General features: G+C 38.0%; 4 protein-coding genes and 1 pseudogene across 7 annotated transcripts in view; 2 read left to right on the top strand and 3 right to left on the bottom strand.

Moving 5' to 3' along the window:
• The window catches only part of LOC110069000 (adenosine receptor A2b-like), a 2,895-nt gene extending 2,173 nt beyond the window's left edge, over positions 1 to 722 (bottom strand). Inside the window, exon 1 of the mRNA XM_089287775.1 lies at positions 1 to 722. This exon is cut by the window's left edge and continues 2,173 nt beyond it. Within this exon, the coding sequence (XP_089143901.1) occupies positions 1 to 203 (203 nt within the window). The 5' untranslated portion in view covers positions 204 to 722.
• Positions 723 to 6,840: 6,118 nt separating this feature from the next.
• On the top strand, positions 6,841 to 12,557 carry LOC110069111 (protein Wnt-1-like). The gene is made up of 4 exons (XM_089287770.1): positions 6,841 to 6,994; positions 7,083 to 7,330; positions 8,368 to 8,633; positions 10,352 to 12,557. The coding sequence occupies exons 1-4, from the start codon at positions 6,909 to 6,911 to the stop codon at positions 10,844 to 10,846; spliced, it is 1,095 nt and encodes a 364-aa protein (XP_089143896.1). The 5' UTR covers positions 6,841 to 6,908; the 3' UTR covers positions 10,847 to 12,557.
• Positions 12,558 to 15,621: 3,064 nt separating this feature from the next.
• Positions 15,622 to 25,613, top strand: part of LOC110069062 (uncharacterized) — a 72,049-nt gene continuing 62,057 nt past the window's right edge. For all 4 annotated transcript variants that reach the window (XR_016206647.1, XM_089287765.1, XM_089287766.1 and 1 more), the window contains exon 1: positions 15,622 to 15,830. Coding sequence is in view for 3 of the 4 variants with exons in the window: in XM_089287765.1 (XP_089143891.1) it covers positions 15,692 to 15,830 (139 nt within the window). In the remaining variant the exon portion in view is untranslated. The remainder of the gene's footprint in view (positions 15,831 to 25,613) is intronic.
• Positions 18,307 to 19,580, bottom strand: LOC110069060 (melanocyte-stimulating hormone receptor-like). The gene has a single exon (XM_089288452.1). The coding sequence runs from the start codon at positions 19,578 to 19,580 to the stop codon at positions 18,543 to 18,545; it is 1,038 nt and encodes a 345-aa protein (XP_089144578.1). The 3' UTR covers positions 18,307 to 18,542.
• LOC149113054 (adrenocorticotropic hormone receptor-like) lies at positions 23,199 to 24,329 on the bottom strand (annotated as a pseudogene).

Genomic DNA, 25,613 nt, shown 5'->3' with positions numbered 1-25,613 from the left:
AGCAAATCAGCAAGGGCTAAACTGAAAATTACCATGTTAGATACTGTTCTCAGGGCTCTAACACGCCATATTGCAGCACAGACTAAGCTGTTTCCAAACCAAGTAGCAACGAATAAAACAACGTGTAAGGCAATAGTGCAGATATTGAATGGTGCATCACTCATCCTACCAAAGTCGTCTTTGCTTTCTCGTCTTGTTTGCATTGGCAAATGTCTCTTTTTTGTTTTTCAAATCGGAAATGCCCAAAATGAATAATGTTTTAAATTAATGAATTAATGTTTTTGCCTAAACACATTTTCCTTTAAATATTTCCAGTTCTTGTAGATAGGCTGAGAAGCTTGGTTAAAATAACGATCGATCGATGCTATTGACCGCTCAAAACACCAATGTGTTTTGTCTTAAATCGTCGGCATTGCACCTGCTCTGACTAAAAGCCTGCGAAATTCATCGATTATGAATGATCGGAGCCAAAATTAATAAAATGATAAGAAACTTCATTTCCGATGTTTAAGTTCTCAGGTTTCTCATGCGAAATTTCCTTCCTTTCCGGGTTGCGACTCACGTATTAAAACCTGTTAAACAGGGCATAGGAGCAAACTATTTTTTTCCAAACCTTTTCCTAGTGGTCTTACACGTTTGTGCTAAATTAATTAGCCACCCAATTCACCTCGAGAAGTTTGCTGTTTATATTGAAACGTTTAATACATTCATACTGAAAGAAGTCAGTCTGACACTTCAGTCACTATTATGCTAATTTTTGCTAATCGAACATCTGCCTTTATTTTAATTTGCTGCATTGCGTGCCTGTGAAGGGCACGCGACTCCGAGACAACGAAATAAAACGATGTAAGTTGCACAAGAACTTTTAATGATGTTTTCAAACATCTCGGGTCGTTATTTTTAAAAAAGCTTTGTGCATCCGCCGTGATCTTTTTGAACCTGTTATGTATGTAATCTCGTCACTGCTAAAAGGAAAACAAAAACAGAAATTTAATATTCAAACGATAAAAGTAAAGCAAGAAATTGTTGTAATCACTTAAAAATAGGATGCAATTAAAAGTCAAGATGAGGTCGCGTCAACAATGGCACTTTTTAATTGATCAAGGAATAATAGGTCTCAGTAGTTTACTGAAACTTAAAACTATGATTAATCTTTTGTTCAATCATTAGTAATGGTCAACTATTCATTTTAACCTGCTAATTTTTTTAATATTTCTACTTTTTTGCTTAATTACTGAATGCCGAAAAAATTTTTTAATACTACATAGATCTTGGAAATTGTCTCTGCATGAGTTTGATTAATTTCTTTGTTCTCATTACCATTTTCCTTGATTTATTGATATTGAGAAGATGAAATAAAGGTCGACGGCTTCACGTCAAAATTATTTTTTATTATTTTTTGCAAACAACTTGCAACCCTCGCAGCTGGCGTATTTTGTCTAATATCGATGTACATCGTAAAAAAATCTTGCTTTATTCTCTGCACGCATTGCAGTCCTACAATGCTAGCTGGCTCCAGTTCCATTCGCCACTTAAGAAACAAGGCGATCTGGGGCGAGTCTAATCTCGCAGTCAACTTCGTTCTCCAGTCAGGGAAAAGGCCATGGAAACAAGATTGGTCGCTTGTGGTATCGTTACTACTGGGGGACAATATATCTTCTCGTCTTTCGCCTTGTCCTCAGTAACGGTCCAACAAACCATTGCCACACTTGTCCCAGGTTTCTTCTGGTTTCTAAAGCTGTGATTACACTGATTACACGAACGCACACTCTGATAAGTAGAAAGTTGAGTTTACAGCATGGGCAGACGGAGAAAAAAAAAAAGGTGAGGTAATCTAAACAAAACAACAAAGATGGGTTTGTGTGAAAATGTTCAAACGCTTGCATGACGGTCGTAAAAATGAGTTCCAAGCAGTAAAATATTGATCTCCTTGCATGGTAGATGATGATTGGTGGGGCGTGACTCGAAGGATTGGAATTTTGCACCACATGTAGCCTACGGCCAGGCTCACGTTGGAGCACAAGCGCGCGCGAAATCGAGCGCCGAAGCTACGAGACGAGAAAGTGACTTTCTTGGCGCCTCTTCACCAGACTCCTTCCCGCCGGTTTTTTTTTTTTTTTTTTTTTTTTTAATTCCCCTTTTTCCTTAGCAGTAATCCTACTATTCTTGCTCCTATCTAATCATCCTGGACAAATGATAATATCCTTAGGTTGAATAATGCCCGCTGGATATCTTGAGACGGTGTAGGAGGAGGGAAAAAAAGTTATTATCCCCAGGGTCCTACGCGCCTACGTCCAACGCGATGATTGATTTGTTGTTGTAATTCAAAGTCGTGTATGTTTCATTTGCTGATTGATTGAATTGACTTCGCGGCTCATCTATCCAGTTGTAGTTCATCTTCGTCTTTGAAGCCGCTAGATATAAACTAACTCAGAAACCATCTTTACTTTAGCAGTTTGCAGATGACCTATCGCTCTGCCTGTAGAGCTTGTAAAAGATCTGGGTAAAAGATATCGCACCTAACGTCCTTGCAATCGCCCAAGTGCCTGGTTTCTCCTGTTCCGTTCTTAGATAGTTCAGCAATCTACAGATGGAAATCGAAAACAGCAAATCCAGGTATTTCTTCCTCTTCTGGATCCAGAATTGTAAGCGCGATCCTTAACGACACTGAGCGAACTCAGCTAGCTACTAAGCGAAGTCAGAGCTTCGACCTTCCCTGGACAACCCCCGCTGTGGGTCAAATTCTGGTAAGTTTTAATCTCACGAAGGTCAACTCTACACGAGCTATACATTCGGCGACATTTAGTTTAACCCTAATCAGGCTGGGTAAAAAGCCCCTATTTCCTCCCGGTTTGCAGCACACCAACAAAACGTGGTCCCGTCCGAAACGCGCTTGCCCGCTAGCGCCGAATAGCTGGTTTTCACATGACGTCACTAAAATTCGAACTACAAAACTATCGATCTTCCTGAGATTTTACTTAAATGATGTATAAGAGCTGCTGAAAACTAATATTCATACAAATTTTCGCTCCGAATGGGTTCTTGGTTTTGTGATACACTACGCTTAAATTTCTAAGCTTTTGCGTGATGCGGCATTTACATGACGGCCTAGAGAGCTGTCATGATGGTTAAAAAAGTGACTTATTTAGGGTAACTTGGCTATCTCAACAGTTCATGTCTTAGAAAAAGTATTAAATTCACGCTTTTGTAGCAAAACTCGGTGACAGATGTTCCTGTTGGTTTCCGGCCGCCACGTTGGTGCCCATACGGATGGGCACCAGCATGGCGTCTCCATACAAATCTCTATAAATTTGGGTAAAAAATTTCTCCGCATATCTCGCATAAGAAAAATTGCTGTGACCAGAATTTTGGCGAGAGTCTTTGCATATTTACCTTCTTTTATTTCCCAGATTCTGGACTCTATCTATTGACCGGTTTTGATTTTTATTTTGATCTATTTTGAATTGCTTGACACTGAAAACCAGCAATTTATTTTCCGTCAACGTCGGGAGCCTGTTCGCAGGCTACGTTTCATGTCCGGTGGTTAATTTTTAACTTGATTAAGTGCAAATTTCCTTATCAGGTGTGAATTCAAGGGATGGATCCAGGTGCCTTTATTTTGTCTAACCTCCCACCCCTCCCTCGGCCTTTTGAGCAAAAAAAGAAGGAAAAAAAATGTAAATCTTATTTATAGTGGTCATGCACTTAACTATACAAGCACTAAGCTTAGCTAGTTTACACGAAACAAATATTTCAAATAAACGTAACCTACTTAAAAAATCCCAACTGGCAGGAGGCAGACCAGTTAGCTATTTACAAAGCCTGACCGAGGATTTGAACCCGGGAATACTGAGAAACAAATCCCACTAGTGGCAGGACGGAGGCCTTGAACCCGGGACCTCTGGATTACAACACCAGCGCCCTAAACCACTCAGCCACGCTGCCTCCTTGTGTGTGTCTGGTTCCATCATTTCTCGCCCCCGACTTCCCTCCTCCACAGAGCCCGTTAGTCACCAGTGTGATTTTACTTCACACGTGAAACTTATCACAATAGTCTCGCTATCAGTCTCAAACAAAGCAAAACATAAGGAAATAATGAAGTTTATTAACAATCTAGATCTATATGCTGCTTGTTTATACAATACACACCATGTAAATGTGGGGTAGCTTATCAGGTAACAATGGGTCGAGGCATTGTAATATTTCAGCTTTGTTTTACTGGTTTCTTTCGTTGCAAATTATCTTTGCTATCTTTTTTTGTTTTGTTTTGCTTCATGATCTCAAAAACGAAGACTGGACTGATTATAACGAGCCACCTCGCTTCTCCAACTGCCTCTCTCATTTAGGTAACACCAAAGAAAAAACATGTACGATGTTGAAAAAATGCCTTAACGGTATCGTTGGCGCTTGCTTCATGAGACTAATTGATGGGCGCAGATGAAGTTATTTCAGTAGGCTTCTTCTTTTGCATTGTCATAACTTGCAAAGAAAACGTGCACTCCTTCGGAAAACGATAATTCATACGAATGAAGCATCTTGTAAATGAGATGTTAGCACTTCTTCGCGACTCCTGGCAAATCCTGTAGCTTTTCGTTAACTTGTCCTTGCGCCCTGTGTACAGCCTCCGCTTTGTTCGCCGCTTTATTTTTTTTATGACCTGGGGCCTCATTTTTTACTTTTGCGGCTGTGTCGCTTGGTTGATAAGGCATACGGATATAAACAGCTTCTAAATGAAGCCCTTTTGTTGCACATTCAATCTGTAACAGCCCCAATGCATGACCTATTTTATGATGAGTGCATCGCGACGTCCTTTATATTATGCTTTAATCTTTATATGTGGTTATGTAAGTTTTCGTCTTTTCAGTTAGTCGTTGAGGTGAAGAGTGCCGGCAATTATTGTAAAATCAAACGGAAACGTCTTATCAAAACGGACCATTCAGCTGAAACCACAAAGTTCGGTGGAGGCTAACAAACCACGTGCAACCATAACATTTCACGCGCTAAATCCCGTGATTCTAAGAACAAATAGTTATGAACAAAAGAGGGAAACTGGAAGTTAAAAGTCTTTACTAGTCAAAGTCAGTAAGAATTTTCTTTTAACATTGTTCAGTAACGTAAACTGAATTTTTCTTTGAAGAAAGCGGCCTAACGAAAGATTGCCGTAACTTCACGAAAACACAAAAGCTAATTATATGGCTCAATTATTTTTCAACCAGCAGTGAATGGAAAAATTGCCTCCAGGGACCGCTTATTGTGTTGCAATAAAAGCTACGTGTCTCTTTGTTATTTTGCAATTCATATTTCTGTTTTCTAGAGATATGAGTTACGTTCAGCTGCTAACTCGAATTAAATGTGTAGGCACGTCCCGAACTCGAATAAAATTTCGTGGGTCTGGGAAAATTAAGCAGTGTTTGCAACACTAATTTCCGTTACGGTATGCTACACTGGACAAGTTAATGAAAAAGATGATTTAGAAGTGAATCAATCTTTGAGAATCTGTTTAATAAACATATCATTTGTCTCTCCATTTTTTGTAACGATTCTTTGCCGTGATGTAGGAATTGTTTGATCAAATGTTCCGTTGTTTTAATAACACACAAATTTGGCAGTACTGTGGCAATGTTTTTATTTGTAGCTGTCTTGATGAATTCTGATCCTTGAGAGGCAGCCACGAGATTATGTCCTCATAAAGCTCTCCAGCTTTATCGTTTAACCGTTATAACAACAAAGCGAAAACCAAAACAAACATCTTAACACCTGTTGTGAACTTTAGTCAAGCACAGAAGTAAATATGCTACTTTCTGCTACTTTCTGCGCGTTCTTACAAGCGCTAAAAGCTTGGTACGAGAAACATCTTTATTGCTTACGTTCGTGAATTGCGCAAAGTTCGACAAACCACATTGGAAAAGCCGTTTCCGAAGAGAGTTAATTGACTGAAAAATTTGCGAAAGTGCCGGTCTCTGTTGACCCTATTCAAGGGCAGTGACACAAATAATGTCCCTCTTATTCCTATTGAAGTCCTAATCGCTTAATATGAGCGACACTATTGATTGTAAATTGCTTTTTTGGCTGTTTCTTAATTTGAAGCATTGAAAGGACCTTGGCGAAGAAACAGCCGTACAAATTGTTTCCTTTGAAATGTGAAGAGGGTATCACTTTAGTAATCGGATAGTGTTTACGCCTCCTCAAAAAAATTTTCAATTATAAACCTTTCTCGTGTTTTGGGAAGCGTTAGGTTCTTTGCGATCACAGCTTGCTTTGTTTCACGGTTTCAGCTCTCTAGCGAGGATGTGGTAAAATTCATCGTTCACAAAGTCACGTAATTTTCCTTATTGTCAACAAGTTCTTTAAAGGAACCCAAACTAATTAAAAGAAGGAAAATCAAAGAGAATACTAAAATACCGAGGGAACGTTTCAATACACAGTCACGGCAGAAAGCTTGCAACTACGAACTGCAAATCTCGAACCGAACGTCCAAATCACCAAGGAAAACACAAGTCTTTTAAGCAGTAAGTACACATTTTGATAGTATATTTACCCGCAAGCTTCTTCATCAACAAGGCACTGTCTAAGGGATTAAACTTGAAGTAGCAATTTCACCGGCTTTCTGTGTGGGCGGGAACAGCCCTCTTCAAGGTATGCCAGATCAGGATTTGAACTAATTAGAAGTTGTTAGTTAACCGTGCTGGCGTTATTGTTGGGTTCTTAAACGTATGCAGACATGCAGACTGCAAACAAAAATGATATAATTTTAGTGGTCACTGTTAATGTGGCTGCCTAATCCATTGTTTTGAATGACGGTAATAATCACATGCGACTAAAGGGCCGATTTATGTAGGCGAATTAGGATTCTTGAGTTATTACAACTCACTGTGGACACAACTGAACAAGATCGTTAGGAGTTCAAGATGAACTTGTTCAAAGCTCTTTACATGGTTGTACTGTTTGGTTTAACAAGTCTTAATGTACTCGCAGAAGGCAATGGCGCTTGGTGGTAAGTTTATAATTACACTTCCTGATTATGATGTTGTTACAACGTTAAACAACGCAAACTAAGACTATTTTCCTTTCCTTCTCTCTAGGAACCTTGGTGTAAGTGGCTCATCGAAGCCTCAGGATAACTATAATTTCCAACTCTCTCCTGCTAACGGAGTGAAGCCCGTCACGCCAAAACAGCAACGTTTATGTCGGAAATATCCTGAGTTGGTTCCATACATTGGACTCGGAGCAAAATTTTCCATCAGTCAATGTCAATTCCAGTTTAAAAACCGAAAATGGAATTGTTCAGCTCACAGTCCTGAAAATGTTTTTGGGAAAATAGTGAAAATAGGTAAGTTATATTTGGTGATGTTTTCGTGGGTGTCACCTGTTAATTTCGCTTTTCCTCGTTCTTTCTCACGAAATATGCTCTTCATTTAACACCACACACGATTCCGTTCTGTACGAAGTAGTTGTTTTGATTTAATGTTTCTTTTCCTTCAAACAAACACAAGATATGATCAAACCTTGTCAGCATTCTTCGCCGTCAAACTTTCCCTCAGTTAGGGAAAATTCATGTTTTTTTTCCCAACATATTTACGAGAGCTCACTTAATATTCAAGTAATATTTCTTCTCTTTTGTTTGGAGTGGCGGAAAAGGCTTGTGAAATATTTAATAAGTTTCTCTACGCTGTTATTTCCGTAACTTGTTCGTGTATTTCCTTCAAGTACTTTTAACTTTACGGTTTAAAACGAGTAGTCTGGGCATTTTAAATACTCAGTGAGATATCAGAATAAGCTAGCTCGGCTTACCGTGTTTCAAAAACGGCCGCAGTAGAATCTTTAATCGTCTTGGAATTTGCTGATTGAGTAAGTGGGAGTCCTTAAATTGTAAAATTGCGTTTTAACGTAAAGAAAAAAACGTAGAAGAAATAAGGCATTTAAGAAAAGGCAAAATAATTGTGGCTTCATTTAATTGCTATACTCTACAGCGAACAATCTGTTTCTCGAAAAATAGAGTAAATCAAGAGATAGTTGAATTTTCAAATTCCTTATGCACCCAAGGAATGAAACCGAAACAGGAAGACTATATATTCATCTAAGCCTTGTCAATAAACCCCATATGCAACCCACGCAGTAGGCGATATCAGTACTTATTGTATGACTCAGCATCTGATATGGCGTTTTATTTATGGACATTTGTCATATGCGAAATTTTCCTCATGCAAACGCTAATCTCTTTGATATATAGTTCTTTACAAAACTGACCATCCTTGAATATACACATGCAACATACATACTTAGGAAAAGTATTGTTTGTTAAATTCTGAACTTGGTCACTCTTGGTGGTGAAAAAGCTGTGATGCAATGAGAACTTTTCTGTGTTAGCTTGTAGGGAAACAGCATTCACCTACTCCATAACAGCCGCTGGTGTGTCGCACGCCATTGCTAGGGCTTGTAGCGACGGCAAGCTGTCGGCGTGCGGATGTGACAGCCGGTACAAGGGCGTCAGTAACGAAGGATGGCAGTGGGGAGGTTGCAGTGACAACGTCCATTTCGCCGACCAGTTCTCGAGGAAGTTCGTAGACGCAGGAGAAAAAGGCCGTGATTTTCGTACTTTGGTTAATTTACACAACAACGAGGCAGGAAGAACTGTAAGTAATTTTCCCCTCTTTTGGGTGTGAAATAGAGAGTTAATTGAAAGCTACGAGGAAAAAAATCGTTATATAAGCCGCAATGAAACGACAAGGAATGCCGTAGCCTAGGGCAATGAATGAATCTCTTTTCGGTTATGAACAAACACTTTCCGAACAATCGTTTATTGCAAAAAGTAATTTAAATGGATCTGGCGGTAGGCTAAGACCATCTGTATTTGTACAGCTTAAAGGGAAATTCTAAATTGTCAGATTAGTTAGTGCTATCCTTAATTTGAAACTGGCAATTTCTGAAAAGAATCTTGCTTTCTCTATCTCCAGCTTTCTAAAGTATCGCTTCACAGAGATATGATGCCACAAAATCATAAAAATTTTCATCTTGGATTGTGAAAACCACCGAATCAGCACAAACTAGTTTCTCCTTATCAAAACATTACATGTATTCAGTAGACAGGCTGAGAGGGTAAATGAAATCATTAACTGATAGAGATATGGTGATGTATTGTCAAATTCTCGGAACTAACGATAAACAATTGGTATCGACACACTTAAGAGAGTTAATACTTTCACCTGTGACCTAAAAGGAGTAATGTAGGAGGTTTGATACTTCTTTGTGTTTGAACTAACAGGGCGTTTAATTTTCGGCAAACCTTTGTCCAAATTGTTTCATTTCAGGGAAGAAATTACTGTCTGAGGTTAACGGTTGTAACTAGCGGTTTCCCACAGAACAACGCAAGACTAATTGCTGGAGACCCACACGTAAAATCATTACCTATTATTTTAGAACCGCGGCTTTTCGCCGACGATTAATTTGCATTTTATTGTGCCCCACACTGTTTTGATTTCGTTTCCCACGGTAAAACGTCTTGCAGAGAAATTAGGTTCGTGGTACAATAGATTGTTATACATAAACATTTTCATACTCTGGGAATGCAAAGAATAAATTTACCGCTACCGAAATGAGAACACATTGTTCTAATACGACGAAAAAGTTAACAGCTTCTGAAAGAACTGCCGACGTATTCTGACTTCATCTATACCGCCCGCCATTATATGAGTTTCCTTTTTACGTATAGCACGAGCCGCCCAGATAAAACGGAAAAACTGTGCCGGCACTTTTAATTTCATTCGTCGATCTCCTACAATTTAGTATATTTTCAGGAGAAAACTTTGCTGAACTAACAAGTTTGTCAAAACGGAAAGATAGCATTTGATTCGACTGATCGAACATATGTTTATCACAAAATCTGATGGCACTTTCTCTTTGAAATTTCCTTCAATTTCAATGTAATATCATTCTTGGCCAAGGCCCTTTACTCTTACAGTGAACCCTTACACCCATCTTAATGAGGTGTAATACTATTTTTCCAATTTTCACTGGAAGTACACTTATAATTTCCCGTAATCGGCACAACTGTTCGGCGGAGTTAACCCTCCACTGAAGTTCGGATAACGACTTACTCGTATTTAACATCAGGGCATTTAAATCTCGCGTATATTCTGCAATTTAATTTTACGCTCTTCGTGGAAAGTTCCTCGGTTTAGGCAACATGTTAGCAAAACATTTGTTGGGTAATTTCGTCTCATTTGCTCACCAAGGAACATTTTGAAATAACAATGTCTCATTTCACGTGGGCCGTATTCACAGCAGTTTTCGATATGTTTTGTTCTATCCTTTTGCGCGCACACAAGATCTGAAACTTTATAATTTTTTTAAGGCTGTTAGAGAGAACGTGGTGAGAGAGTGCAAGTGTCACGGAGTGTCGGAAGCTTGCACTGTGCGCACCTGTTGGAAACGATTGGCGGACTTCAGACGAATTGGGGAAGTTCTTAAAGGTAAATTCGACAGCGCCTCACTGGTGGAGTTTGAACAAAACAACAATCGAAATGGCCACAATGCAAGGAAAGGAAAACCAGCTTTTCGTCCGAGGAATAAACTTCACAAGCCCCCTACTGAGGCGGACTTGGTATACTACGAAGAATCACCGGATTTTTGCGAGCGAAATCTCGAAACAGGATCCCTTGGGACAAAGGGACGTCTTTGCAATAACACATCCATCGGAACGGACGGGTGTGATTTAATGTGCTGCGAGAGAGGTTTTACGACCAGTGAAAGTGAAATGGAAGAACTCTGCAATTGCCGTTTCTTTTGGTGCTGTAAAGTAAAATGCCAGAATTGTCGATCAAGGCACATTGTTCACAAGTGTAAGTAATGTCAGAAAAATTGATGTCAAGATATCAACTCTCTCACTCCCAGAACCAAACCTCGAGTTCACAAGTGGTCCTAACTTCAAAAGCTTTAGATGAAACCCTTATGTGTGACCATTCAAATGAAAGCTATTGAGCAGTACTTTCATGTGGGACTGTTTATTATGCTGTACAAGGTGGTTCCAACTTTAAAGTCTGTGGATGAAACCCTAGTGTGTGACCATTCAAATGAAAGCTATTGAGCAGTTCTTTTATGTAGTGTTGTTTATTATGCTGTACGAGGTGATTCTAACTGCTAAGTCTCTAGATTAAACCCTGTTGTGTGACCATTCAAATGAAAGCTATTGAGCAGTACTTCAGTCACCTGGTAATACTGACTTGTTTTCATTTTTTTATGAGACTTTTTTTTCATCAATTTCAAGTTTGAACTGGGTCATTTTTGGGAGTGAGAAGAGTCAAAGTTTGCAGCAATTTTGTAGAGATAAAACACGGCGCCAGCTATTAATTTCGCTCCGCCTTATTTAATGTGTTCTAAAGGGTCTTCACTGGAAATTAAGGCATGATGTAGGAAAAAGGTGGAGCAGTCTTACAGTGGCATTTGGAACATAGTCTGAGTTATTAGTAACTACAAAATCGGTATGTTTTCATACGTGCATTCATTCCTGTGGAATAAATGCATAGTATTATGTAAGAGATATAGAGATTTATTTTCTTCCCAATAATTATTCGACCGCAGTAAAATTTTGATTGACCTAGCGTAATCACGCATAAGCCTTAGAAGATATCCTAAGTTAGCGGCAGTCTCAGATTCTTATAGTTAGTATAAATGCTCTTATTTTCTTTTAGAATGAGCAGAAAGTTTAGTTCAGTTTTATTGAACGTGCTGTAATGAATGTAGTATAAATTTCAACTGCAAGGAAAGCTACAAGCAGTGATCTATAGTATCTTAAGGCTACGCCCACTCTACACCGGAGGAATTTGAAAAGAGAGGTTTGTCTCTGGAAACACATCAAATGTTTTCCATCCACATTAGGCCGGAGGAATTTAAAAAAGTAACAATTGCTGGTCATTATATGCATTTATTTTTGAGAAAAACTCGTTCAGGGAAATCATATGATTACCGTGGCGCCATCGTTTTCGAAAAGCGCCGTTTTCGTGACGGATTAGTGTGGTCGGTAGGCCTGACGTTAAAAATAAAGTTGCGTTTTCAAATTTCTCTAGCGCAGTCTGGACGGGGCCTGAAACTGTGTTCTTTTGGGGTCAAACATTTTTAATTGATTGTTGTTTCGTTTTGTTTTGGTGTTCTTTCCCGTTTACTCTTTTGGAAAAACAGACGTTTTTAACCGCCATCAAGCTTAGCGAAAAGGCCTTTAATAAATTTTAAATTGAGGATTTTTTTTCGAAACTTATTTTCAGGTTTAAACATGTAATTATTAATCCCAAAAGAACACAGCAAAGCAGTTTTCTTACGATTTGTTAATTTTTGATGTCTAAACGCTTTTGTTCAGAGGGTCTATAGGATATAAAATTATGATCTGAATTTTTGTTCGTGTTATTTTTGTAGTCAAAGACTTTGTAAAGAAATGTTTGGTTGTATATAGAAGGCATGTGTTTTTAACTTAACTTTCCGCAGTACTTTCAAGTGGGGTCGCATAGAGAGAGAGAGAGAGCTGTAACTAGTTATAATAAAAAGAAAAGCCATTTTTTATTACAATATGACCTGTAAATGTTGTATTTATTTTTGTCACTTTTGCCCGTTTTTGTTTCTTTGTTTGTTTTTCTTAGACTGGGTAACCTTATTTGGTACTAAAAATGAATATTGCCGCACATCCCTAATACTTGCAATTGATACTTGAGGTCGGATCTTCCCGGCCTTTTTCATGCCCATATAACTTACAGCAAAAACAACAGCAGCAACAACCACAACGGCACTACAATTCTAAGCACTTTCCGAAGATCGGCCAAAGATTTCTGACTATTTTCCGAAAATTTCGTAGATTATCGGAACGTCTTGCGAGTAATGTATACTCTTGAACATTTCTGGACTGCTGAACATGATTTCGAAGATTCCGACAAAACTTCAGCCCCATAATGTTATGACTCCATCCCAACTATAGATGTCAAGCCTACATTTATTTAATTTACCAAACCTAACAATTAAGATTATGAAACATTTAACTGACAACAACAAGCTTTCATACAAAGCAGCTTAAAAAGGCAGAGAATGTAAGGCATTAAGCAAATTTCGGGCGTTTTGTTGACCTTGGCAATATGATTTCGCAAAAGAATTGCTTTGATCCTTACAACGATTAAATTTACATTCTTGGAAACGTTAACTAGGTGGACAAAATATTTGGGGCGTAAAACCGTGACGTGCTGCAAATTATTTTAGCGATTATTGAGTTAACGTTTAGTGGATATAAGTGTCTGTTATGTTGTGCAGTAAAAAGTCATGGAATGCCAATTTGAAAATTTGTCACGCTTGCTTCTGTTAAAGAAAAAATAATGTTTTTAAGGAAAACGGCCAATTTTTTAAGTTTACAAGACATGTTTCGACAGAACTTCTGTCATCTTCAGTTGAATGATAACAAGTTCTGTCGAAACATGTCTTGTAAACTTAAAAAATTGATCGTTTTCCTTAAAATCTTTACGTGTCTGCTGTTATCTAGACCTTTTAAAAATAATGTTGTTGTGAAGGTGAGGGGCAGGGCACGTTATGTATATTCGCTGACCAAGGCTACACTGCCGAAGGTTATAAGTTGTTTAACAATTCTTTCCGTTTGAGTCAAACGGATACAGCGAGATTAAAGAAAATCTATCCGCAACTGATTAAATACTGTCAGCGATGGACGTTCTGATAAACGATGTATTTACTGCATTCTAAGGAGGATTACTATGACGGATCTAATGAATGGAAGGCTAAAGGATTAATGTAGAGATTGTCTTATTATCCAATGTTATTGGCAAGGTTTTTATCTCTTGAGAAACCGAGTTCTTGTTCTGCTATCAAGGGACATCTTTATCACTGATTGCAACTCAAAACGCACCAGCAAATGTCAGAAGCTCTGAGCGTATTTTTTTTCGTTTCCCTGATTTAAGATTAAACCTTATCTTCAACAACAGGATAATTCATCAACGAGACAACATTTCTTTAGATGACAAAATTGTTAAGAATTAAGAGCTATCACATGACGTAGAACGATTGACAATTACTGAAATTGCTGACGCCTTCTAAAAGAGCTTTTGGCGACATGATTTTAAGCCAAACTTTCAATAAGGAAATATTATGTTTATGGAAAGTGTTAAATAGTTGGCACACTTTCGAACACCGTACTTAGCTGGCTGATCCAGCTGTGTATACATCCACTTACCACACTTGCCAAACAAAATGTTTAGGCTCGCTGATAAAACGTGCTGGTATGCAGTTGTACCCACCCACACTTGAGTAGTTTTAATCTTTATGGTACTAATTGAATTTGAAGTCTTTTAGGCTTATCAATGTATTTTTTTTTATTGTACCTTCAAGTGGAGCACGTACACAGCACAACCGTTTGTCAAGTTACTCTGTTCATCAATTTGAATGATTGCCATGCATTTTTTGTCGGGGAATAAATCAAAGGACCATTTTATCATTCGATGTACTTTTAAACGATTATTTTGTATTTTTTCACAATCGTTTTGGTACGTTTGTAGTTTAGTTTCGCAAGGCCATTATGTAAACGACTCCATGCTAACCGTTGTAAAATGAAGTCTTCTTCTTTTTCTCGGAGAGTAGTCATCGCTATCTACCGAGTAAATCACTATCAATTGGATAAATCCCTCCCATTCGATAAATCACAATCGAACGGATAAATCCTGGTAACCTCGCCCTTACCTCGAGTTCGTCAGTGGTCAAACGAGCTGCGCGCACATTTCTCGCCAAAACTGTTGTTTGTAAACGTCTCAATTTTCAGAAATCGTCCTCTTTCACGGCAAAATAAGACAAACACTGGAAACATAGACAGTTCAATAGTTGTTATAATTATATTAAACTGGCACTGTTTTTCTTTAACCATGGTTTATACAAACTTCTACAAATTTCGAGAAAATCAAAAGAGACGTTGGAATTTTGTGTTTAACTGTGGAGAGTCATTTGCGTCCCACATATTAATTCATCTTACTGATTTCAATAATTCATTTCTGTTTTCACTTTGAGAACTGAGGACTCCTTTCGTTTAAGGATTACTCTCTTTCGCTGCCTTCTTTATATGCATTTTGAATTTACATCCATAAATGTATACCATGCATGTCTTATTGACCAAGGCGAGAGAGAGAGTCTTAGAACTTGAAAGTCTGACGCACAGAAAACATTAAGGGTCAATAGATCAATTCTCTTAGTACGGTCTCTACCAAGCTCGGCAATTAACTTTATGTCTGAAATTCGGCAATAAAGCGTTCGGACGCCGATTGAGAAGTTTGACTAGCTGTCAAACCCTGTCATGAAATGTGAGATTTGATCATTTGTCAATTCCTGAGTACGTAATGTATCGTTCTACCGAAAGACGATATGTGAAGCCATAATTTTTCTGTCAAATTTTAAAATGACTGCCGGCGATCGCCCTATTCCGTGACCTAACGGGACTGGACTAGAAAGTCTATTTTAGTCTGCACGGAAAACGCGTTTGTTCCGCGTACTCTTTTGATCTAAATTGTCACGTGATCATATCCCTTGGCGCTGATTGGTTTAAAGGATATTGTTAAATCTGACAATCTCCCGGATTGTTCATTTGAATGGCATGCGATGGCATGCTTCATCTTTATTTATTATTCTTTTTTTGTATTTTTACCATTCACTGCCGTTCAGGAAAGAGATGGCCAAATCCACAGAGTCGGGGAGACCCAGAAGTAATTACAGATTGTTTTGGACTGGTTGGTTACCACTTTTTAATTCAACGATGCAAACCTTTCACATGGCGGCAAGTTTCCTGAAGTTTCACAACACATGCACAGGTTAGCCTTATCATAAGTTATCTTGTTCGAGTTTTAATTGCAAAGAAGTATAATTAATGAATTATACTCGCTTTGTTACACTTTTATGTCCAGGGTAGTAAGGTTTTTCTTGTTCTCGGCATAAAACAACGGGTGATTACAGAGTATACAAGAATAATTACCAGCGAATCGAATATTTTAAACCTTGCTGATTTTGAACGGCACTGGGCTAGCGAAAGTTTTATTTCATGGAAAATTGCTCTCTGCACGAAAAGATGTAATCAAAGTAGAGCTAAGGATTTTTATACCTCAAATGGAAATCAAAGTTTTAATTTTTGCAAAATAATCGACAGAATGGGGCCTTTTGACGATGCTGTTTTGAAGGAAACCGCAAAGAAATGTACTAGAAAATATAACACGCGCGCTCGCAGAACCGTTGCACTGTCCATTGAATCATCGCAGCTGTGCTATTTTGTTGTTCACAAGACCGTAGAGTCCAATAGATCAAATAGAGTATTTTCTTCTCCAGTAGCGGTGTTGTTTTCCCTTTTCGGCCGAAAACTGAAGATCAAAAATCTAAAGAACCTACAACAGTTTGTCATTCCCACCTCAAAACATGTTAGATTTTTATGGGCCAGAACAGCTGAAACCAGAAGTTTATAACGTAGGTTTCTCTTGGAGCCCATCAAAAATTATCAAGTGACAATCGTCAAATGAACATAGTAAGGCACAAAACTTTTTACATTAAAATCCAAAATACCAGAAACTAAATTTTCATTAAGCCCGTTTCAATCGTTTCTTCGCTTAGTTTTTGGAGTAGAGAGCCCGCCCGCTCCCCGGGGGTACTACCAGAAAAATTGGGGAGGGGGGAATGGGTGTGCAGCTCGCTTCCCGAAACCGTTATCCTGTTGCAGACCAAACTCTGCGATTTTACATACCCTGTTTCAGACCTGACGGGTGTGTGTTTCGGCGCGTACACGGGCACACGCTGCATGAGTGTAAACACAATTTGAGAGGGGCTTTTGTTAATGATCTAATCGATAATGATGACGAAGTAGCTTAGCTTCTTCTATAAAAAAAAAAAATACCCAATTCAGGACAAGAGGGCACAAACCATACCCTATATCAGACCAAAACGGCTAAAAAGCCATACCCTTTGGGACCGCACATACCCCTATAACCCATATAAGGGAGTATTACCCCCCAGGGGATACTCCCGGGGTAAGAAGCAAACGTAAGCCTTTCGCAGTCCTCGACCCGCCAGAATTTTCTTTATGTACGACACGTGAGGCAAGCAGAAGAGTGTAGCGAAGTAATGGAGAGGAAGGGGGGGGGGGGAGGTAGTGTGATCCCTTTTCAAGAAGGAATTTTAGCGAAATCACGTATACCTTTAGCTACTGTTAATGTTTTCTTTCTTTCTTCATAAATTCGCGCATCACGTGAGATTTTTGGTTGCTTTTCACTCGTCACATGCTAATTTTTACCCTCATCACGTGTCACGAAATAACCCTTTGCAACCCTGAATGAAAATGTGTCCAGATACAAAAATCGTTACAGGATGTCATAATCAAGTTTTACATGATATCGCATCATTAAAAGGGATTCGTTCGTAACACGATAAAGTTTTGTGGTCCTCCGGCGGTCGTAGACATTACATTAGGTACTACTATAAAATTTTAAAGAATATAAATATTTTAAAGATAGAGGGATGCGTACCTTAATTAGCAGCTGGTCGAAAATGAGGAAATTCTGAATGACGCTAAGATAATGACGCTTGGGATATATCCAATCATGGCGATGCTTGGATAGCTTTCCTCTTTCGTTTGCCAAGTGGAGCTCTGATAATTACAACTTTTGAAACAATGAACGACCATGGTTACATTTTTATAAGATATCATTGGTATTGGAGGGGTGTAGCTCATATTTAGACTGAAAATGCGGAGATTGAATGTAAAATATAGATTAAATTTGGCTCATTCCGAAAATTGAATTTTTTCATGAAAAATGGCACGATGAAAAATGTATTCAAAAATACATTTTAAGTCGATTCATTAACTGATCATTTGAGGGCTCACGACATTTATCTTAGTGAAAATTCATAATCATAAGTGTAGGTGAGTCCAATTTCGGGGAAAGATGAAATTTAAGATTTAAATATTTTATAATGAACACCGTTAAATTTGTTTCTGACTTCGGCTTATTAACTGTTTTGCCATTATAAAACACCTGTTAATTTCTTTTGCTCTCAACTCTGCACGCAATCGACCAAAAAAAAACCGATACGCATTCATAACAGCTAATAAAGACAAGATGAACGCCAAATAAGCTGATTAAATTCAATTTGTGAATATTTAATTTTAATTTCTGTTTTTCGTTAAAGTTCAATTCATAGCAGGAATTTAGTTCCAAAAAAAATGTGTCGATTTAGCGCTCTACGCCTCTGTTTCTAGCTTTGCTCAAACTTATTACTGATTAAAATTATCGATATCAACAAATGGAAAAAATGAATTTATTTCGTACCACGCCATCAATATTCTGGCTATCTGTCCCCTATATAGTATGTGCTTCTTTTCTCTTTACATTTCCTGTCCTATACACTCAAAGTGTTAATTATATCCGAGTAGAAACTCTTTTTCTGCACCAAAGATGTGTCAGGTTTCTATTCGATGCAATCAGAGCTAAAAACGATTGAGATTGTAGGGTTGTAAAGATTGCAGGGTTCTGTTATTGTTCTTAGTTGACCTGGACTTCATCTTCAATCCTTCCCTCGGCATTTTCTCCACTCCTTGTTGTGGTGTTGTTTGAGGACCCAAAAATTCTCTTTTCAAAGTCTTTAGCGTCTTGGTAACTTTTTCTTAAAAGCAATTCAATAAACGCAATTCGAAACTGCCTTTTTCTTACTGCATAAATCGTTGGATTAACAAACGAATTAAACATGACCGGCAAAGTTATAAGAAAACGAGCAAGAGTTTTAATATCAGTCAAGGTCCCTTCACTGACGAGAAACTGCAAAACAACTCTACTGATAAAAGAAGGGCAATACGACAGCAAAACTGCTACTAATATTATTGTGGTTAATTTCAAGGCTTTTTTCTCCTTTATGAACTTTTCCCTGGCCTCAATGGAAACTTGCTGGGAAAGAATCGCTTTTTCATGCCGGCGGGCTTCTACATAAACAGTAACTTGGAAACAATAGATCAGTAAAATACTTGTTACCACAAGGGCGTATGTCAGAGTGATGATAACGGGAGTAAGTTCCTGGAAACTGAGAGGAAGAACTGCTGCGATCCATGCCAATGCAGAAAAAAACAGTAGACGGATTTTGGTGACAATTGTACTGTGAGTGAAGGCATGTTTAATTGCCAAATACCTTTCAGCACTGACTAAAGTCAGCTGATAGAGCGAAGCAACACAGCAAACGGTTAAGGAAATGATGAAGGCCAAATTAAGTTCACAAAAGTCTCCATAGCTCTTGCCATGTAAAAGGTAAATGGTTATGGTTATGTGAAGGGGTTGTACGACAAGGCCAACCATGAGATCCGTAAGAGCCAAACAAGCCAACAGAATGTTTGGGTGCGTTTGAAGTCGTCGTTTGGTTTTCACGGCGGCTATAACCAACGTGTTTAACAGAATGTTGAAGGGACAAGCGACAAAGTCGACGACCGCTGCTGTAATAAGAAATCCGTAGAAATTGGCTGGAAAATATCCTTCTGATACATCTTGTAAAACAAAGCTTTTGCAAGCTTTGTCCGTTCCGTTAGATGGAGACATTCTCAAATTTTGCCTCGTTTTTCAGATGCTTTGATCTGTCGAAGTTTGTTTCGACTTCTCATGGGCGTTAATTAAAATCTGCACAGGCTTAATGAAGCCCACCTCACGAACAGTTTAACAAGCCGCTGTCAGTCTTTTCTGGCGCCTTGGTAACTATGAATTACGTTATGACGAGGCGTAACTGATCAATAACAGTACAAATATCGTTTTCTTTCTTACAACAACAAGACGCTTTTTCGTTAGGTAATAAATTACGTGAGAACCTGAATTTCGTTTAACGGGAACAATCCTGAAACGACGTACAATAACCCAAAACTAAAATGCACACACAATTTGTATTTTGTAACCTTTAAACTTTTCTGAAATTTTGAATTATCCTCGAAGGCAGTCCACTTGTAACCATGGTAACTGCTTTAACGGACACCAAATTAAAACAGATTCTATTTATGGAGTCCATTTCAAACTTTGCACTTTTCGGTTTTACAGTTCAATACAAATTTCAATTCAAAGTCGTCTTAAATAATTTTGGTGTCATCCTTTTTAGAGGAGTCCTGTCTAGATGTAATTTGTCGCTTACAGTGATCAAGAACTAACAGCGAAACTTTCGAGATCCGCGTGCGATAGCGTCATCTGTGCGTCTATACTCTTATAAAGACCAAACACCATCAGCCAATAAGCCTTCGAGAATGTGGAAAGCAAGGTTAGGGTTTCAATTCAATAACATTTTAATTGTTTAACATGGTTTTACCAAACGGTCTTGGTAGCAGCAGGCAACTAATGAATTTTAAAAAATTGAAAACGCTTTCAGTTTTAATGCATGTTCGACAGTAACTTCTGTCATCGTCAGTTACAAGTAAAGTGAATTTGAATATACAAGTAAATATATACATGAATATATCTAATACAGTTAAGCACCAAAACATCACTTATAAAGTAGTACTATGCTCTATTACTCCGTGATTGGATCTTAAGAAGTATATACTCGCTGCACACGAAAAAAACAACCATTTTTCTAAAATAATTGCCTAGGAGGTCTATAAGTTTAATACACATTTTCCGTGCTTTCAGGGCAATGTTTGAATTTTAGCTATGTTATAAATCTCTCTCGACACGGCGTCGATTTTTCTGGTTTTTGGACAGACAAATGAAATGCGATTGTCATTATCGTTATTGTAACGATATCGAGAACTATGAATAACTTCTATGTTTTTCTAGTTTCGAAAAACGATATTTATAACATTTACTGAAAACTAAAGTAAAAATTTGACGACTACACGCGTCTCATTGGAAAGAAACTGAGCACGACTCTCCTCTTGGTAATGAATCAACACCTGTGAAACAACGTAATGAGTAATTCCAGAAAAAAACTGGAAGTTACACGGAAAGTAGCCCTCGCGCTAAATATTCAAAACAACATGGCGAACCAAGAAGAAATGTCAATCTCTCTTCTGAGAATATTCCCGGCGTCAGTGTGAGCGAAGAACAGATTGAGAAACTGACACAAAGCCAATTGAAATTCTGGCTTAAAAAGTCGCCGTATAAATCAAAGGGGCAAAATAAAGGAACTTTTGGAAAGAGATTTTTGTCTCTCTGATATGCGCAATAAAACCAACCTGTTCTCACTATTTTTATCGCCTAAAAGAACTTTACTCACGGTTTCGGTAAAAGAATCTATTGTAAATGAAATGACAAGTTTAAAAATCTGCGACCCTGACGCGAAGAATAGCTTTACTAAAGCAGAAGTGAAAAGCTGATGAAGCAAGCTAAGAGCTCGAAAGAACATACGGAAGTAAACTTAAAAATTATGCCGGATATCGGGAATATTGCAGCAAAGCACTTAAACAAATTTCCTACGGCTGAATCATGTTTCACTGACGACTTCAGTCTTCTCAAGTGAGAGAACATCCAATCTCTCTTCATGAAGTTAACAATCGGTGTGAGAAAATAAATAGAAATGTTTTCAAAAGATGCTAAGCTAGGTAGAGTCTCAAACAATACCACGATGTGCTTGTCAAGAATGGAATAAGCAAGGTTCGGTACTGCGACACCATCAGTGAGTTACAAGGTAGGATGCAATCACAAAGCTGACACATCATTTGTGTCCAACCAAGTTTCCTTTTCTTTAACATTTGCTCCAGACAAGTAACTCTAACCTACATACATTGAATGTTTTCCTCCTACCCCGACATTTCGTCCGCCATTTTGATAGCTTGAGGGCTATTAAGCCTCGCTTGCATGCAACTTCCGTGTTTTTTTTTTTTTTCTGGAATCGGCGTATTAGTCAAATGAGGAATTTTACGTTGAAGTTAAGGGCTCACTAGTCTGGCGTTTGTAGGCATTATACTAGGTTCTGCTGCAATATTTTAACGGGAAGAAAATTTTAAAAGATAGAGGGATGCGTCCTTTAATTGGCAGCTAGCCGAAAATGAGAAAATTCTGAACGGCCCTTAGAAAATGACGCTCGGGATATATCCAATCATGTCGATGCTTGGATAGCTTTCCTGCATCGTTTGCCACGTGGAGCTCTGATAATTACAACTTTTGAAACAATGAACGATCGAGGTTAAATATTATAAGACAGCATTGGTATTTTGTTGTATAGAGCGGTTTTCATTTGAGTGGGAAAAGTAATTGGTTTTACACTTACTACGTCACCCGATTGGTTTAAAAAATTCGCGCTACTTTTTCATCTAATCAGGAGTAAAACCAATACCAGTTGTCACTCGCTCGCACGCGTTTCCCCGCGCTTTGCATCAGCTACATGTAATTACTTCGAGTTTTGATTGGTTCACTGTATTGTCTATGTGTTTTGTGATTGGCCAGAGTGATTACTTTGGTTTTGGTTTTACGACACTCGATTGAAAACCGCTCTATTCTCCTTTATTGCATTACAAACTGAAGGGTTGTAGCTCATATTTAGACTGAAAAAGCGGAGATTGAATATAATATATAAATTAAATTTGGCTCATTCAAAAAATTGCATTTTTCATGAATACTGGCACGATGAAAAATGTATTCCAAAATATGCCTTTGCCGATTCATTGATATGAGAGGGCTCACAACATTCATATTAGCTAAAATTCATAATCATAAGTGTAGCTGTGGTCAATTTAGGGAAAGGTGAACTTGAAATTTAAGATTTAAACGCAAAAAAATACGGTTAAATTTGTTTCTGACTTCTGCTCATTAACCTTTTTTCTTTGTCATTATAAAACACCTGTTTATTTCTTTTGCTCTCAACTCTGCGCGCAATTGACAGAAAAAAGCCGAAACTCATTCATAGCAGTCAATAAAGACAAGATTAAAGCCAACTCAGCCGATTAAATTCAGTTTGCGAATCTTTATTTTCAATTTCTGTTTTGAAATACAGTTCACGTTATGACAGTAATTGTGTCCGAAAAAAGTGTCGATTTAGCGCTGTACGTCTCTGTTTCCGCCTGCTCTAGCTTAATATTGATTAAGATCAGTTATCGATATCAAACAGAAGATAAATATGATATTACTTGGCTCGTATACTTGTACTACGCCATTAATATTCTGGCATCTGTCCCCTGTTTTAATAGTGTATGCTACTTTTCTACTGTTTTAAGGGCTAATTGCATCCGAGAAGAAACTGTTCTACACCGAAGACCTGTCAGTTTTCTTCTCAACACAATCAGAACTAGAAACGAAGACTGTACGATTCTGTTCTTGTTTTTGGTTGACCTGGACTTCATCTTCAGTCCTTCCCTCGGCAATCCCAGCTCCGTGACTCCCTTCCCTGGTGTTGTCCGATGACCTAACGAGTCTCTTTTCAATGTCTTTAGCTTCTTGGTAACTTTTTTCTTAAGAACAATTCAACAAACGCAACTCGAAACTGCCTTTTTCTTACTGCATAAATCATTGGATTAACAACTGAATTAAACATGACTGGCAAAGTTACAAGGGAACGAACAAAAAATTCAATATCAATCGGGGTTCTTCAATGAAATACTGTAAAACAACTTTACTAGCGATTAAGGAAGGGAAAAAAGACAGAAAAAGTGCTACTAATATTATTGTAGTTAATTTCAAGGCTTTTTTTTCCTTCATAAACTTTCGCCTGGCCTCAATGGAAACTTGCTGAGAAAGAATCGTTTTTTCATGTCGACGGGCTTCCACATAAACAACAACTTGGAACCAAAAGATCATTAAGATACTTGCTGGCGGAAGGGCATGAAACAGAGAGATGAAAATAGGAGAAAGTTCCTGGAAACTGGCTAGAAGAACTGCTACGATCCAAGCCAGAGCAGAAAAAACCAGTCGACGGGTTTTAGTAACAACTGTACTATGAGTGAAGGCATGTTTAATTGCCAAATATCGCTCAGCACTGACTACAGTCAATTGATACAGCGAAGCAGCACAGCAAACGGTCAAGGAAATGATGAAGGCCAAAATTAGTTCACAGAAGTCTTCATAGCTTTTGCCCTGCAGCTGGAAAACAATCATGGTTATGTGAAGGAGTTGTACAATAAGACCAACCATAAGATCCGTAAGAGCCAAACAAGCCAACAGAATGTTTGGGTGCGTTTGAAGTCGTCGTTTGGTTTTCACGACAGCAATAACCAACGTGTTCAACAGAATGTTGAAGGGACAAGCGACAAATTCGAGGACCGCTGCTGCAATAAGAAATCCATAGAAATTGGCTGGAAAAAATCCTTCTGGAACATCTTTTAAAAAAAAGCTTTTACAAGCTTTGTCAGTTCCGTTAGATGGAGACATCAGAACCATGTTTCATGAATCTTCCTCGTTTATTGTGATGTGCTGCTCAGTCTAAGTTTGATTAGACTTCTCACTAGCGTTAATTAAAAACTCTCTACTGCACAGGCTTAATGAAGCCCACCTCAAGAACAGTTTAACGAGCTGACCTCAATCAGTTGTTGCCATAGTAACCATGAATTACGTCATAACGAGGAGTAGCCGAGTGAATGACAATTGATGATCAATACCAGGACAAACATCAATTTATTTCTTACAACAACAAAAGGTTTAACTGTCAAGTGTGGACTTTCGCTATGTAAAAGTACATGAGAACCTGAATTTCGTTTAACAGAAACGATCATGAAAATCACGGTAACTATGTACAATAACTCAAACCTAAAATGTAGAAACGATTTCTATTTTGTAACCTTTAATCCTTTACGAAATTCTTGAAAGCCCACCGAGTTATCTCTGACGGCAGTCCACTTGTAACCTTGGTAAATGCTCTGACTGACAGCAAAATAAAACAGATTCTATTCATGGAGTCCATGCCAAACTTTGTAGTTTTTGATTTCACAGTTCGATACAAAGTCGTTTTAAAAGATTTTCGCGATTTTCTTTTTGGAGGAGTTCTGTTTAGATGTAATTTGTTGGTTATAGTTATCGAGAACCGACAGCCAAATTTTCGAGATCCTCGTGCGATAGCCTTATCTTTGCGTCTATACTTTTAAAAAGATCACTGACTATCAGTCAGTAAGCGTTCGAGAAGGTGAAAAGCAAGAGTAGGATTTTAATTTAATAAAAGTTTTAATTGTTTAACACGGTTATATACCCGAATATATCTACTACAGTTCAGCACCAAAACACAACTCATAAAATAGCACAGAAGCTTATCGTCTGGTAATATGCTTCTGAATAGCACTATACTCCATTGCTCCGTCATTGGATTTTAAGAAGTATATATTTGTTGCACATGGCAAAACATAATCGTTTTTCTAACATAACTTCGGGAAAGTCTAGAAATTTAATACACAATTTTTCGTGCATTCAGGGCAATGTTTGAATTTTGCCTATGAATTTATCTCGTCCTCGAGACGGTGCCGACTTCTCTTGTTTTTAGAAAGACAAATGAAATGAGGTTGTCATTATCATTATTGTATAGCGATATCGGGAAAGATGCATAATTTCTACGCTTTTCTAGTTTTAAAAACGATATCTACAATATTTCCTGAAATCTGAAGTGAAACTTTTTCTTGGTAATAAATCAGATTTTTTACTTAACTGAAGCATCTGTTAAACAACGTAGTAAGTAAA

Source organism: Orbicella faveolata, unplaced genomic scaffold (assembly GCF_042242905.1).
Source record: "Orbicella faveolata isolate gen_17 unplaced genomic scaffold, um_ofav_v1 contig_15, whole genome shotgun sequence".
In the NCBI taxonomy this organism is placed as follows: domain Eukaryota; kingdom Metazoa; phylum Cnidaria; class Anthozoa; order Scleractinia; family Merulinidae; genus Orbicella; species Orbicella faveolata.
The sequence above is the reverse complement of the archived record's forward strand: the minus strand, read 5'-3'. Positions and strand labels throughout refer to the sequence as shown.

What these genes read in the sequence shown, in the direction of transcription:
- LOC110069111 (XM_089287770.1), top strand. Translation starts at nt 6,909, where the DNA reads ATGAACTTGTTCAAAGCTCTTTACATGGTTGTACTGTTTGGTTTAACA. An exon ending in GAAGGCAATGGCGCTTGGTG is followed by an intron (nt 6,995 to 7,082) that starts GTAAGTTTATAA and finishes CCTTCTCTCTAG; the next exon opens with GAACCTTGGTGTAAGTGGCT. An exon ending in ACAACGAGGCAGGAAGAACT is followed by an intron (nt 8,634 to 10,351) that starts GTAAGTAATTTT and finishes AATTTTTTTAAG; the next exon opens with GCTGTTAGAGAGAACGTGGT.
- LOC110069060 (XM_089288452.1), bottom strand. Translation starts at nt 19,580, where the DNA reads ATGTCTCCATCTAACGGAACGGACAAAGCTTGCAAAAGCTTTGTTTTA.